This window comes from Felis catus, chromosome E2 (genome assembly GCF_018350175.1).
Source record: "Felis catus isolate Fca126 chromosome E2, F.catus_Fca126_mat1.0, whole genome shotgun sequence".
NCBI classification, from domain to species: Eukaryota; Metazoa; Chordata; class Mammalia; order Carnivora; family Felidae; genus Felis; species Felis catus.
In genome coordinates, this window is record NC_058382.1 from 6,472,529 (window position 1) to 6,488,138 (window position 15,610).

The 15,610-nt window shown below is 42.2% G+C and overlaps 1 protein-coding gene across 5 annotated transcripts; it reads right to left on the reverse strand.

The window, feature by feature from the left end:
• Positions 1 to 1,071: 1,071 nt before the first annotated feature.
• Positions 1,072 to 15,396, reverse strand: ZNF350 (zinc finger protein 350). Of its 5 annotated transcripts, XM_045046243.1 has the most exons (6): positions 15,113 to 15,234; positions 13,003 to 13,096; positions 9,022 to 9,179; positions 8,515 to 8,641; positions 6,874 to 6,969; positions 1,072 to 3,266 (listed from the first exon to the last, which is right to left on the reverse strand). In XM_045046243.1, the coding sequence occupies exons 3-6, from the start codon at positions 9,034 to 9,036 to the stop codon at positions 1,906 to 1,908; spliced, it is 1,599 nt and encodes a 532-aa protein (XP_044902178.1). In that variant the 5' UTR covers positions 9,037 to 9,179; positions 13,003 to 13,096; positions 15,113 to 15,234; the 3' UTR covers positions 1,072 to 1,905. The 5 variants fall into 5 exon arrangements, with proteins under 5 accessions (XP_044902178.1, XP_019674137.1, XP_023100744.1 ...); XM_019818578.3 differs by lacking the exons at positions 13,003 to 13,096; positions 15,113 to 15,234 and adding an exon at positions 15,248 to 15,396; XM_023244976.2 differs by lacking the exon at positions 13,003 to 13,096 and having other exon boundaries at positions 15,113 to 15,247.
• Between the last annotated feature and the right edge of the window lie 214 nt (positions 15,397 to 15,610).

Consider the following 15,610-nt stretch of genomic DNA (forward strand, 5'->3'; position numbering starts at 1 on the left):
GGGCACCCGGGTGGCCCAGTTGGTTGAGCACCTGACTTTGGCTCAGGTCATGATCTTGTGGTTCATAAATTCAAGCCCCACATTGGACTCCCTGCAGTCAGTGCAGAGCCTGCTTCAGATCCTCTATCCTCATTTCTCTATCCCTCCCCAGCTTGCACTCGCTCTCTCAAAAATAAACATTTTTTAAAAAATAAAAAATAAATTGGGGCTCCTGGGTGGCTCAGTCAGTTAATTGTCCGACTTCAGGTCAGGTCACGATCTCGCGGTTTGTGAGTTCGAGCCCTGCGTCAGAATCTGTGCTGACAGTCCAGAGCCTGGAGCCTGCTTCTGATTCTGTCTCCCTCTCTCTCTGCCCCTCTCCACTCACGCTCTGTGTGCCTCTCTCTCTCCCAAAAATAAACATTTAAAAAAATTAAATTAAAAAAACAACAACAACATACTATGTATAGGGTTGAGTACTATTCTAGCTTCAGGCATCCACTGGGGGTCTTAGAATGTATCCTCAGCATATAAGAGGGGACCACCATACTCTCTATCTTCTATGGACTACTTGTGTTCCCCCCCCCCCCCCCCCGCCAAAATTCATACATTGAAGCCTAATCCCAAATATGATGGTTTTAAGAAGTGGCCACTTGATGGGATGCCTGGGTGGCTCAGTTGGTTAAGTGTTCGACTTCAACTCAGGTCATGATCTCACGGTTCATTTGTTTGGGCCCCGCGTCAGGCTCTGTGCTGACAGCTTAGAGCCTGGAGCCTGCTTCGAGTTCTGTGACACCCTCTCTCTCTGCCCCTCCCCTGCTCATAACTCTGTCTCTCTCTCTCTCTCAAAAATGAATAAACATTAAAAAAAATAAAGAAGTGGGCCCTTGAGGTGATTAGGCCATAAGGATGTAACACTCATGAATCAGATCAGTGCCCCTGTAAGACCTCCCACGAACGCCCTTCCCCTTCCCCTTCCCCTATGTGAGGACAACAGTGAGATGACTGCCTCCTGTGAGCCAGGAAGCAGATGTTTAGGCAACAAATCTGCCAGTGCCTTCATCTTCAACTTTGCAGCTTCCACAACAGAAATAATTTTTTCTTCATTTTTTATTCAAGACTTCTCATACTTAGAAAGTTTTGAAACATTCGTTACGTAGAAACTTTGCACTTTTTTAATAGATTTTTTTTTATAAGCCATCCAGGCTACAGTATCCTCTTACAGCAAACAACCAAGACTATTTCACCTAGTGTGGATATTTACATCCTCTTATTAGATTAGCTGATGTGTAAACATACCACTTAAGGATAATCTAGTAACCTCAGTGCTCTCTCCAGGAAACTAGGGGCTTTTTCTACTTTTGGTCACTACTGTATCCTCAGCTTCTGGAACAGGACCCAGTACAAAAGGAGTATTTGACAAATACTCCATAAACTAATGAACTGACTCAGTCTAAGGCTGCTGTTTCATGAGTGCCTCTGCATAAAATAAACTTTAAGAGCTTACAGCAGACATCCCAGTTTCCAATGAATCATCTTGGCCTGGGGAAACTGAATTGATATACACATGTCCCATATCCCACCCACCCAATATTAGCCCTTTCCTGATTTTTCATTCATAGCAGCATTCCAGATACAAATTATCTTGTATGTTTTTAAAATTCACCTACTCATTTCCTCCACTTAGTTGAACTCAGACTTCCTCCATTCCTTTAACAGATACAATAGAGCAACTGATGTGTATGTGTTTGGGTTAACATCAGATTATGCCTCTGTATCAATGCATATTTTTAATAGGATAAGGAAATCAGGCTTTCCCAGCCTCAGCCTTTATACAATTCCTCTCAGTATATACTTTTCAGCCATAATACAATCTAGAAATTTTTGCTCAATCCTTCTCCAAGTAGAATGTCTCCAAGCTTCCTCCTACTGGTTTTCTGTGACATAAAATAAGACATAATTGACCACAGAAGGCACGAACACATTCACTGTATTCATAAGGTTTCTGTCCTGTGCAAACCCTCTGTTATCTCCTAAGGGTGCACATCTGGCTGCAGGCTGTCCCACTATGACCACATTGCTATTTGCTAAGAGTCCACTGATGTTTAATGGCGTCTGACAAGCCACAGAAGGCACCTGCATAGTCACTGTATTAACAAGGCCTTTCTCCTGCACAGCACCACTAGTCTGTAATAAGCTGTGACTCTCTGAGGGAGGATTTTCCACTTTGACTGAATCTCCACAGATCTCTCTTGTGTGTATTCTCTTATGTTTAACAAGGCAAGACATGTAGGCAAAAGCCTTTCCACACTCATTGCAGACGTAAGGTCTCTCACCTGTGTGAGTTCTCTGATGGACAATGAGCTTTTCCTTTGTGGTAAAGGCTTTCCCACACTCACTGCATTCAAAAGGTTTCTCTCCCGTGTGAATTTTTTGGTGTTTAATGAGACCTGACTTCTGGGAACAGGATTTTCCACATTCACTGCACACAAAGGGACTCTTTCCGGTGTGATGTCTTTGATGTGCTATGAGACAGGTCTTCTGGATGAAGCCTTTCCCACATTCATTGCATATATAAGGTTTCTCTCCTGTATGGATGCGCTGATGTACAATGAGATTTCCCTTCTGGATAAAGCCTTTTCCACATTCACTACAAATGTATGGTTTCTCTCCAGTATGTGTTCTCTGATGTATTTTGAGCCGTGATTTCTTGAGGAAGGCTTTGCCACATTCATTGCATTCATAAGGTTTTTCTCCTGTATGCATTTTCTGGTGTTCAGTGAGCATGAACTTTCTGTTGAACGCTTTCCCACAGAGACAACATCTGTGGGGTTTCTCTCCTGTATGAATGATCTGATGATCAGTGAGGCAGGACTTCCTCTTGAAGGCTTTCCCACATTCACTGCATACATGAGGCTTCTCTGTTTTTTGTGTTTTCTGATGCTTGCTGAATTGGGACTTAGTAATGATGAGTTTCTTGCTTTCAGGGGATTTAATTTTAGTATGAAAGTGTTCGTTATTAGTGTGGAGAAAGGATTTTCCATCTCCACTAGGATCTGCAGGGTTCTTTATTTCATTGCTTCTGTTCTGGTTACGTAAAGTTAACTTTGGTTTCATAGTTTTTCCATGTAAGTCACACATATCATGATTTTGTCTTAACACGGAATGAGCTGTGCTCTGATGAACAGTATTTTCAAATGCGTTATGTTTATGCCATTGTTCTAGGCTATTCTCCATTATTTCATTTTTTAAGTGCTCCGGTAAATAGTCATCAAGTTTCCAGATTTCTAGGAAAGAAAAGAACAATGAATTCATTCATCATCTTGATTTGGAAGAAAGATCACCGAAAAACTATCTTGATGTAAGGTGTCTATTTAGTGATGACCCTATGAAATTAGGATCAATAAAAATACATTTTAATGTTCCTCGCACATCGGATAAAACGATAATATAAATAACCCAAAGGATAAAAGTAGTTAGCGTAAAAACAAGGTTAGATCATTTGCAATGAATAAATACAGATTTGCCTCCTTTCTAAAGGAGGCCTTACAAAACATGCAGAGACTGTGAAATACACACAATTTACTGTGAGCAGCAAACCACAGGTTGGAGGGTCGCCTCATCCAAACTGGTAAGAGACTCCTTCACTTCACAAATCCTTACTGATGACTACAGTGCACGGGGCATGTACTCATGTTGGGGACACACACACACAGAGTCATCATGTTCGGGGAGCCTACATTGCCATTTGGTAAAACCACTTAAAGGGCAAAGAAGGACACAAGGAAAACAGCTGCAGGTTGTGAAATGGGTGGGAAGGAACATTGGAGATGGAGAGAGGTGCAGGAAATCAGGTTACACTTGGAAAACGGGCCTCCCTATAGGATTCATTGTCGTGGTTGGCCTTGGGGAGCAATAATAATGATACACACTGGGTTCCAAGCACATGTAACCTACAAATTCCAAAAGGGAACTCCTAATTTCCCATCCCAAATCTCCTCCTCCACACAGCACCTCCATCACAGTGAATGACAACTCCAGTCTTCCCTTTAACCAGGACAGAACTCCTCAGCGCCTCCTGTCATCTGTCTGTCTTGCTCACACACAGTACCTACCTCATTGATCAATCCCACCTGCCCTCTTTAGAATCATAACCAGAACTGAACCAACACCAATACCCTCCACCCTCGTGGAGGCCAATTTCTTTCTCATTTTACAGCAGCAGCCTCCTACTTGGCTTTCCTATTCCTCCCCTGCCGGGTCCTGTCTCCTGTACAATAGCCAAAGTGATCCTTTCAAACATAAATTACATCATGTCAAGCCTCCTCTACTTGAAACTCCCTAACGTTTTCTAATCTCATGAGGAATAAAATCAAGGTCTTAACATGTCCTTAAAAGGCCTTATGTGACCTGCTACCCCAACCCCCTGTCACTACCCCAGTGACCTTCTCTCCAGTCTTGCTCTGTCTACTCTTCCTAAATTCTTCAGATCACACTCCTGCCTCGGGCCTCTGAACTCTCCAGGTTTACTTTGGAACATTCCTTACCCAGGGAGCTGCTCACATCCCCTCATCTACTTGCTCAAATGTACCTTAAGGATTTCCTATTCTTCAAATCACAGCCAAGACCAAGCACTCATTCTTCAATTACGCTGTTTTAACGTTCCTTATAGCCATTTCCACCCCCAGAGTCTTACCTTCAACCTCCATTCATTCCTTCCTCTTATAGCCCATATTTACTTAAATGTCAGATCTCATCGGCCCTCTGTAATGACCGTATCCAGATCATGACCAACACGTCCCTTCCACCCATTCTGAGGACAACCAACCTGTCATGTTGTACAGCAGCCTCCTACATGGCTTTCCTGCTTATACCCTTGCCTGCTACTGTCTACTATATACACAGCAGAGGGATTCTTTGAAAACATAATTATTACATGTCACTTGCTATGCTCTTGGGCGCCTGGGTGGCTCAGCCAGTTAAGCATCTGACTCTTGATTTTGGCTCACGTCATGACTTCACCATTTGTGAGCTCTGTGCTGACAGCGTGGAGCCTACTTGGGATTCTCTTTCCCTCTCCCTCTTTGCCCCTCCCCAGCTTGACCTCTCTCTCTCTCTCTCTCTCTCTCTCTCTCTCTCTCTCTCTCTCTCAAAATAAGTAAATAAACTTTAAAAAAAAAATGAACTTGCTATGGTCTCTACTTGGAACACTCCCAACCCAGCAACCTGTTAACTTCCCTCACCTCTTGGCTCTAAGGCACCTTATCAGAGGGGCGTTCCATTCCTAAAAAGGAGACCAAGACCCTACTGTTCCATTATGGTGACTAAGTTTTTCTATTTAAATGTTTACATATTTTTTAATGTTTACTTACTTATATTTGAGGTGGGGGGCAAAGAGGGAGGGGAACAGAGGATCTGAAGCAGGCTCTGCCCTGACAGGAGTGGAGCCTGATGTGGGGCTCAAATTCACAAACCATGACATCATGACCTGAGCCAAAATCAGACGCTTAACCAACTGAGCCACCCAGGTGCCCTGGTAGCTAAATTTTTATCACAGTACTTTTCACCCCGGTGACTAAATTTTTATCACAGTACTTTTCACTTCCCTAGACATATTTATTTGTTTATTTTGATTATTTTCTTTATTCCTTCTCTTAGAATGAAAGCTCTTGTGTTTTTCTTACTGCTCTTACCCTCAAGTATACACTGCTAAGCCACCAGAAACTAATTTTTAAAGGAATGAATGAAGGAAGCAGTCACATGTATGGAACACACTGGGGACAGTGTAGGAGAGATGATGAAACTCTGCCTTTGTGTAAGTGAGATGATACATCATAGATATCACAGAAAGAGGAATTTCATGTCACATGACAGGTAACATAGTTAACTGGGATTCAATGTCATCAAATCCAATGGAAAAAATACAAGTTTTAGGGAAATGAACACAGCGGTGTCACATCTATAATGAACAAGAAAAAAGTTCAAAATTAGTAAATACACAAAGGAATTAAAGTAGGCATGAGGTAAGATCTGCAGAGAGTGAAGGATGTTAAAATATCTTTTTAGTTAAAATTCATGAACAACTGACTCCTTTAAAGAAGAGCACTCTGCAGGTAGGGAATATCTGAGGTCATGCCTGGACGGCCAGGATGTGAGATGCACGGGAGTAAAGAAGAACCTAAACTTACAGGAGCTTCCTGGGAGGAGAGAGGAGATGAGTTCCTTGCAGTAATTGGGAACTCAGGAGAGTTGCCACAGGGACGAGTGAATTATACAGACCTAAAGTCTGGTGGATCACATTGAGGAGATGTCAGTTTGGGAATTTTCTTAAGTGAACAGAAGAAACTTAGCTTATTAGAATGCATAAAAGTGTGAAGGGCTAGGAGACCAGATGAAAAGATGGAAAACAGAACCTTGGGAGAACTTCAGAGTGAGGACAAGGGCACAGTGAAGACTTTGGGGACCCAGCATCCTGGCTGGGGTGGAGGTTAGGAAGGACAATCAACACTACCAATGGGACAGAGGGGTGCAGTAGTCAGAAGACAGGAATTCGAAGTGTTCTCTTTGGAGAGAGGCCTTTGGACAATGGAATTTTATAGCAAGGGAGGTCAAAGGGAATGAAGAGGAAGGGAAAGATCAGAGAATCTTAGGAAGAAGAAAACTATGCAAATAAGCAAAATATTAACATGTAGATAAAAATGGAATAGATCCCAGAATAGGCAAAGAGTATATTTTTCTCTAAACTCCTACAAAAAAAAAGAGGTCGCATGTTGGGAGAGAGATGCATGGAGGCACTGCCTGCCTATCCTCAAACCCTCTCACAGCTATGACTCTTATCTGGCCAACTAGAATATGATTTCCACAGCCCAGCCCCCTCCTGGTTCTCTGACTCACCTGAACAGGTTCGAAAGGGGATGTCATCTTCCACTGTCCCTGTTGGTTTTCCTTGATCCAACTTGGTGAGCACATCTGGTTTCCTGGGGTAAAAACCTGTTCATGGGAAATGACAGAAGACTAAGCATTGGGCTTGGGGTCTCTGAAGACCACAGAAATGTTATAGGTGACGACAAAACAATTTTCACATTACAAAGGAAAAACATACTGCCCAGCATGTCTCCTCTCCCGTTGATACTCTACTAAGTACTTGACTTCTGACACCTGATCCATGGGGTTTTCACACATCAAGGAATTCTGTGACACCAAAGGACACCGACTGGGTGTCTGACAACTTAGATCAGTTCTGACAATCTCCACCTGGTGACGGCTTCCGATCCCACAGGTTAGGGGTTCACTACCACAAGACTGCACACCTCCTCCACTTCAGACGCCAATCACAAGTCCAAGTTGTTTCTTGAGCTTCTGATAGACTAAATATGGACTGGAGGTTCCCATGACCCCCCTTTTCAGGTTCAATTAATTTGCTGGGGCAACCCACAGAACTTAGTAGAACAATTTACTTATTATGTTACTGGTTTATTATAAACAGATATAACTCAGACATAGCCCAGTGAAAGAGATATACAGTACAAGGTATGTGGGAAGGGGTGTGGAGCTTCCATGCTGTGTCTCGGCATCCCACATTCCCCGCACCTCCGTGTGTTCACCATTTCAAGAGGTCTCTAAACCTGTTCTTGTGGGGTTTTTTTTTTTTTAATTTTTTTTTTTCAACATTTATTTATTTTTGGGACAGAGAGAGACAGAGCATGAACGGGGGAGGGGCAGAGAGAGAGGGAGACGCAGAATCAGAAACAGGCTCCAGGCTCTGAGCCATCAGCCCAGAGCCTGACGCGGGGCTCGAACTCACGGACCACGAGATCGTGACCTGGCTGAAGTCGGACGCTTAACCGACTGCGCCACCCAGGCGCCCCATCTTGTGGGTTTTTATGGAGGCTTCATTAAGTAGGCACGATTAAGTAAATTAAATCATTAGCCTTTGGTGACTGATTCAAATTCCAGCTGTTCTCTCCTCTCCAGAGGTGAGGTGGAACTGAAAGTTGCAACCCTCTAATCGTAGTTGGTTCCCCTGGCAACCAGACTCCATCCTTAGGTCATATAGTGGCTTTCCAAAATCACCTCATCAACATAAATCCAAATATGGTTGAAAGGGTCTTGTTATATAAATAACAAAAGACACCCATTTTACATTTATCTTCTTATAACCTAGGAAATCACAACTGTTGCAGGAGCTCTGTGCCAAAATTGGAGATGAAGGCCAAAAAGATATACATATATGTACATATACATACATATGCATATGTAGGTATATATGTTAAAATATACATGTACATATGTATATATGTATACAAAAGCATACATGTATATACATAAATATATATATATCACAATATCATACATTTGTACAAAGTAAAGGTTGTGCACTTAGGTGAAGGGAGAACATACCCATGTCTCTGGAGCCAGGGAGGGGACTGAGAATCTAATTTCAGAGCAGCATACATACTCCAGAGCTTTAAGAAGCCGAGAAAGGAAAGGCCACTGATGGGGACCCTCTGAGTGACACAGGGGAGCTGTCCTCACCCAATGACACCAGGTTCCTATAGTTCTCCAACATCACATCCCGGTACAGGTTCTTCTGAGCAGGGGCCAGGAGCTGCCACTCCTCCCATGTGAAGTTCACAGCCACATCATCAAACGTCAGGGATTCCTGTAATAACAGTGCTCTCTAATGAAGTGATGTCCTTTTGATGGTATGGAAGAAATGTTAAAATTTTTCTGCCTATTTCCACTCTATAGGTTTTATCTAGACATGTAGTGGTGCTTTTATTTTGGTACAATGTGGACGAAGCAAATACCTAATTAAATATTCTGTAATTATGCACTCAGTCATCCATCCATTCTTCCAATGAGAAGTTTCTATAACATGTAGAAGTTCAATCTTGTTAACCTAGAAACACCATCCATATGGAGATGACAGACAAAAGATATATGTATGTATACTTTTCAGATTAATCGAACTGATTTTTTTATAGGTCTCTACAACACCAGTAGGGAACAAAGGAAAGAATAAAATAAACCAAAAGTCACCTGTGCCTGGATCATTTTTTCTGCTCTCTGAAAATAGCTGGCAATGGGGAAGCTCTGCTTTGTGTCTTCTGGATCTACTCTTAACTTCTCTTCAGAAATCTCAGTCCTGGATGAGCATTGGGTGTTATATGTAAATGATGAATCACTAAATTTTATTCCTGAAAAAAATAAATAAATATATTTTGATTTAAAAAAAAAAGCAGAATGAAAACATGAACATGTTGTTAAAATGGGGCTTGTCCTACTACTAGGTATTTACCCAAAGGACACAAAAACGCTGACTCGAGGGGGCACATGCACCCCAGTGTTCATAGTAGTGCTATCAACAGTAGCCAAAGTATGGAAAGAGCCCAAATGTCCCACTAACGAATGGATAAAGAAGATGTGGTATATATATACAATGGAACATTACTTGGCAATCAAAAAGAATTAAATCTTGCCATTTGCGACAACGTGGATGGAACTAGAGGGTATTATGCTAAGTGAAATACGTCATCAGAGAAAAACAGGTATCACATGATTTCACTCATATGTGGAATCTGAGAAACTCAACAGATGAACATGGGGGAAGGGAAGGAAAATCATAATAAAAACAGAAGAGAAGGGGCAAACCATAAGAGACTCTTAAACAGAACATGACAGAGATGTCCACTCTCACCATGTTCAACACAGTATTGGAAGTCCTAACCTCAGCAACCAGACAACGAAGAAGTAAAAGGCATCCAAATAGGCAAGGAGGAAGTCAAACTCTCACTCTTCGCAGACAGTATGATACTCTATATGGAAAACCCAAAAGATTCCACCAAAAAACTGCTAGAACTGATCCATGAATTCAGGAAAGTCGCAGGATATAGAATCAATGCACAGAAATCGGTTGCATTCTATACACCAATAATGAAGCAACAGAAAGAGAAATCAAGGAATTGATCCCACTTACAATTGCACCAAAACCCATAAAATATCTAGGAATGAACCTAACCAAAGAGTTGAAAAATCTATACACTGAAAACCATAGAAAGCTTATGAAAGAAATTGAAAAACACACACACACACACACACACACACACACACACACACACACAACCATTCCACGCTCATGAATTGGAAGAACAGATATTGTTAAAATGTCAATACTACTCAAAGCAATCTACATATTCAATGCAATCCCTACCGAAATAACACCAGTATTCTTCACAGAGGTAGAACCAACAATCCTAAAATTTGTATGGAACCAGAAATGACGCCAAATAGCCAAAGCAATACTAAAAAAGAAAACCAAGGCTGGAGGCATCACAATTAGGGATTTCAACCTGTATTACACAGCTGTAATCATCAAGACAGTATGGTACTGGCACAAAACAGACACTTAGATCAATGGAATAGAATAGAGAACCCAGAAATAGACCCACAAATGTATGGCTAACAAATCTTTGACTAAGCAGGAAAGAATATCCAAAGGAATAGTCTCTTCAGCAAATGGTGTTGGGAAAACTGGACAGCAACATGCAGAAGAATGAACCTGGACCACTTTCTTACCATACACAAAAATAAACTCAAAATGGATAGAGGACTTAAATATAAGATGGGAAACCATCAAAATTCTAAAGGAGAAAGCAGGCAAAAACTTTTTGACTTCGGCAACAACACCTTCTTACTCAACATGTCTCTGGAGGCAAGGGAAATAAAAGCAAAAATAAACCATTGGGATCTCACCAAGATGAAAAAGCTTCTGCATGGAAAAGGAAACAATCAGCAAAATTAAAAGGCAGCCAATGGAATGAGAGAAGATATTTGCAAATGACATATCAGATAAAGGGTATCCAAAATCTATAAAGAGCTTATCAAATTCAACACCCAAAAAACAAATAATCCAGTGAAGAAATGGGCAAAAGACATGAATAGACACTTCTCCAAAAAAGACACATAAAAAAATGCTCATCATTCATCATCAGGGAAACACAAATCAAAACTACAATGAGATACCACCTCACACCAGTATGACTTGCTAAAATTAACAACTCAGGCAACCACAGATCTTGGTGAGGCTGTGGAAAAAGAGGAACCTTCTTGCAATGCTAGGTGGTAATGCAAACTTGTGCAGCCACTCTGGAAAACAGTATAGAAATTCCTCCAAAAATTGAAAATAGAACTACCCTACAACCCAGCAATTGCACTATTAGGTAATTATAAAAAGGATACAGGATTACTGATTCATAGGGTCACATGCACCCCAATGTTTATAGCCGTGCTATCAACAATAGCCCAATATGGAAAGACCCCAAATGTCCCATCAACTGATGAATGGATTAAGATGTGATATATACATATACACAATGGAGTATTAATCGACAATCAAAAAGAATGAAATCTTGCCATTTGCAACAATGTGGATGGAACTAGAGTGTATTTTGCTAAGCAATGTAAGTCAGTCAGAGAAAGGCGTATCATATGACTTCACTCATATGTGGACTTTAAGGTATAAAACAGATGAACATAAGGGAAGGGAAGCAAAAATAATATAAAAACAGGAAGGGGGTGAAAAAATTAAAGCTAAAAAAAACAGGGAAAGGGACAAAACATATGAGACTCCTAAATATAGAGAACAAACTGAGGATTGCCGGAGGGGTTGTGGTGGGGGATGGGCTAAATGGGCAAAGGGGCATTAAGGAAGACACTTGTTGGGATGAGCACTGGGTGTTATATGTAGGGGATGAATCACAGGATTCTACTCCTGAAATCATTATGCACTATATGCTAATTAACTTGGGTGGAAAGAAGGGAAGGGGAGGGGAGGAGACGGGAAGGGATGGGAGGGAAGGGGAGGGGAGGGGATGAGACGGAAGGGAAGGGAAAAGAAAGAAAGAAAAGAAGCCAAAATTCTACTTTGAAGCATTATTAAAGAGAAGTGTGATTTAGAAAAAAAAAGAGAGAGAGAAAGACTCTAAATACAGAGAACAAAATGAGGATTGCTGGAGAGGAGGTAGGTGACGGGATGGGGTAAATGGGTGATGGGCATTAAGAGGGCACTTTTCAGGATGAGCACTGGGTGTGATATGTAAGAGATGAATCACTAAATTCTACTCCTGAATCCAAGACTACACTGTATGTTAACTATCTTGAAAATAAATTAAAAAAAAAAAATCTCAATCTTCATCCCATAAAAACTGACACCATATCCGTAACTTCTTTCTCCTTCACATGATCCTTTTACTCCTGGGGCATCAGGACTTGTGGGTTGAGGAGATGACGTAGTCTGAGTGGTGCACTTCCTCTGGGCCCAGATGCTGTCACTACTCCTGGGCACTCACCTTAACAAATACCTGTAGTATTGCTAAGTGTCCTTTTTTTTTTTTTTTTTTTTAAGTTTATTTACTTTGAGAGAGAAGGAAAGCACAAGCAGGGGAGAGGCAGAGAGAGGGAGAGATAGAATCCCAAGCATGCTCCACACAGCACAGAAGCCCAATGCAGGGCTAGAACTCACAAACCATGAGATCATGACCTGAACCGAGATCAAGAGTTGGACGCTTAATCAACTGAGCCACGCAGGCACCTCTACTCAGTGTCCCTTTATTTAATACCCCAGAAGATTTATTCTTCAGTAAAGCCTGAGGTTCTGAATGTGGCGAAGGTTTTCCTTCATCGTGTGATGTGTAAGTGGGGGAGTCTGACATGAGACGAGGCAAAGGAGATCCACCCAACACATGCCTCAGGAGAAGGGGAATCAGGCAGATCACTTGCACACAACAGACCACACAGAAGAGGATCAGGGCACTGTTTTCCTTTAAACCACATGTGCTCAAGTATATCTTCAGAGCTTTTTGTACAGCCTGTGAGTACAGGCACTTCAGTTTAAAAACCAAAGTACTGGGAAAATCAGAAGCATGGTTTTATCAGCAATAACGGTAATATCTTAGGAGGTTTTCAATACATAAGAAACAAAAGTACAGAACATTGCAAATAAGTTGGAAAGTGGTGGGGCACCTGAGTGGCTCAGACTTGGGGTCTGGGCTGGGTGTGGAGCCTGCTTGGGATTCTCTCGCTCCCTCTTCCTCTGGCCCTTCCCAGTTCATTCTCTCTAAAAAAATTAAAAATTAAAAATAAAAATAAATTGAAAAGTGGTAAATGAAGTCGAAGTGTTCTAAGATTCCTGCATCGCTGGAGAAGAGTGTAAAAGAACTAATTAACATGAGAATCTGACAAAGGAAGGTTCCATGCCATACAGATAATGTCCAGTGTCCTGACAAAAACCAGTAATTGTCTTGACGTTCACAATTTTCATGCTGACAGAATGGGAAAATATAATGGCATGAAACGCACCCAAAACAAGGCAAAAAAGAGTAAGAAACTGAGAATAAGTGGGGTAACTACAATGCACTTGGATGACTGTTTTTAAACCAAACCAAACATAAGAATTATATTAAGGATAACCAGGATTCCAGTTAATTACATTAAACACAAATGCCTCAAAATTGTCCCACTGGATTAAAATTTAAAACCTAATAACATGCTAGTATAGGTTACATGTCTGAAACAATGACATGGAAAGCTCCAGAAAAAAAGATTAGGAAGAAAGTATACCACGAAAAGAGTAAGCATAATCTGGTTTAACTATATTCTCAGACAAAATGGACCAAAAAGCCCAAAAATTACTAGAGAAAAAGAGAAACAACACTCACTGGTTAAGAGGTCCAATCCACCACATTATAAAAATTTGAATTTCTATGCACGCAACATCATAGCCTTGAAACGTATACAACAAAAATGGACCTGGGGTGCCGGGGTGGCTCAGTCAATTAAGCGACCGATGTCGGATCACCTCATGATCTCACGGCTGGTGAGTTCAAACTGTGGAGTCCTGCGGAGGGCTCTGTGCTAACAGCTCAGAACCTAGAGCCTGCTTTGGATTCTGTGTCTCCCTCTCTCTCTGTCCCTTCCCTGCTCTCTGTCTCTGTCTCTCTCAAAAATAAACATTTTTAAAAATTTTTAAATAAATAAATTGCATTTTCATTTATATTTCCTTTATTTTTGAGGCCTTGCTCAAAATAATATAAATTATAATAAATTATAAACATTGGAAACCGGAATGAAAATTAAGATTATACTCAGACAACATCATCATGGACATAAAAAAAGAGATTCAAAGAATTACTGACATAAAAGAGAAAATGCTCCCCCAGAAACCAGTAAGCAGATTTTCACAGATAGCTAGCTGGAACCGCACCACATACTAAGCTCATTTCACAGAAATTCAGTCATTAGCAATCGGAACTGGGGCCACCACGGCTGACTAACACCAACCGGTACTTAGTAATAAACCGACATGTGGGTCACCCTGCAAGAGGGGTGGATACTAAGCAAAACGGGCATTCTGTTGGCAAAGAACAAAGTGTGGACGTAGGGCAGGCAAGTAAGCAACAGTGTTCCCCGCTGCTCTGTATTAAGAGGTGAGTGCGGGCGCTGGCAAACATTTTTCTGCAAACGGATAGATATTACACATTTTCAACTTAAGATCTCTGTCGCAAGGACTCAATTCTTCCTCTGCCCCGGGAAAACAGCCATAGACGACGACTAACAGACGGCGGTGGCGATTTAGCCCCTCGGTCTGCAATAAGTCAACCCCTGCACAAAAGGCTTTACAACAAAACAAAACAAACAAAACCACAGAGGGTTTGGAACTACCCTCCTGCGCTCTGCAGTCTTCGGTCCCAGCAGCCCAGCTAAGAACTTCAACCCAAACTCCAGCCCCAGGTCCTTGGCGTCCAAAGCTGCAGCCCTGACAAATATCTCTGTACCAGACACCGATCACACCGCCCTTATTAATCCGAAAACCGGGCGAGACACCCCCATGTCATGAGCACCCACCGGAGCCCCAACATCACTGAGCCCCAAATTAAATACCCCCCCCACCCGGAACCAGACACTTCGATCATCGTAAATGATCTGCCCCGCCTGCTGCAGGACTGCATACGCTCTACAGCGCGGACACGGTCGTGATCTCTACAGACCGACCCTTAACGGTCTTAATGACCCCAAAAGTACCCCAACCACAGACACAGGCGTCACAGACTCCCACGTGGTTCCCCTCAAATACCTCCACTTTTGAGCCAGTAATTCCACAGGTCCACCCTACTCCACTTCCACGATGTGGACACCGCGTCATCCCATGAGAAACAAACCTCCTATGGGACAAACCGAAAACCTTCAAGGGACAAAAGCACACACCGACCTGGTTTTCTCCAGGAAACAAGGAGACCTAAAGGTAACACTTCCGCGAACTGCTGCTATTCCTGGAACCGTCGCTCCAAGTTTTCGACAGCCTATGGCGGCCGAGGAGGACCCTAAGACTTCGAAGAAAGGCGAACAGTTGGCCGGTATTTCCGGGAGCAGTATGTCCGCGCCCGCTGGCTGTGGCTTTGGGGGCGGCCATCCTGGAACGAGTGGGGGACAAGTGACGTACACGAGGCAAGGCGGCGGGTTTGCGGTTGCGAGCCAGTGATGGCCCGGAAGTCAGAAGCCGCCGAAATTATCTCATTTACTTAAAGTCGGGTCTTGCGGGAGACGGGTAGATTTTCAGACTCAATTTCTTGGA

Excerpts from the sequence above, each read along its gene's own strand:
- ZNF350 (XM_019818578.3), bottom strand. Across the intron at positions 6,970-8,514 it reads TAGGAACCTGGTGTCATTGG|GTTTTTACCCCAGGAAACCA; the intron begins GTGAGGACAGCT and ends TCCCATGAACAG. Across the intron at positions 3,267-6,873 it reads CCCCTTTCGAACCTGTTCAG|AAATCTGGAAACTTGATGAC; the intron begins GTGAGTCAGAGA and ends TTTCTTTCCTAG.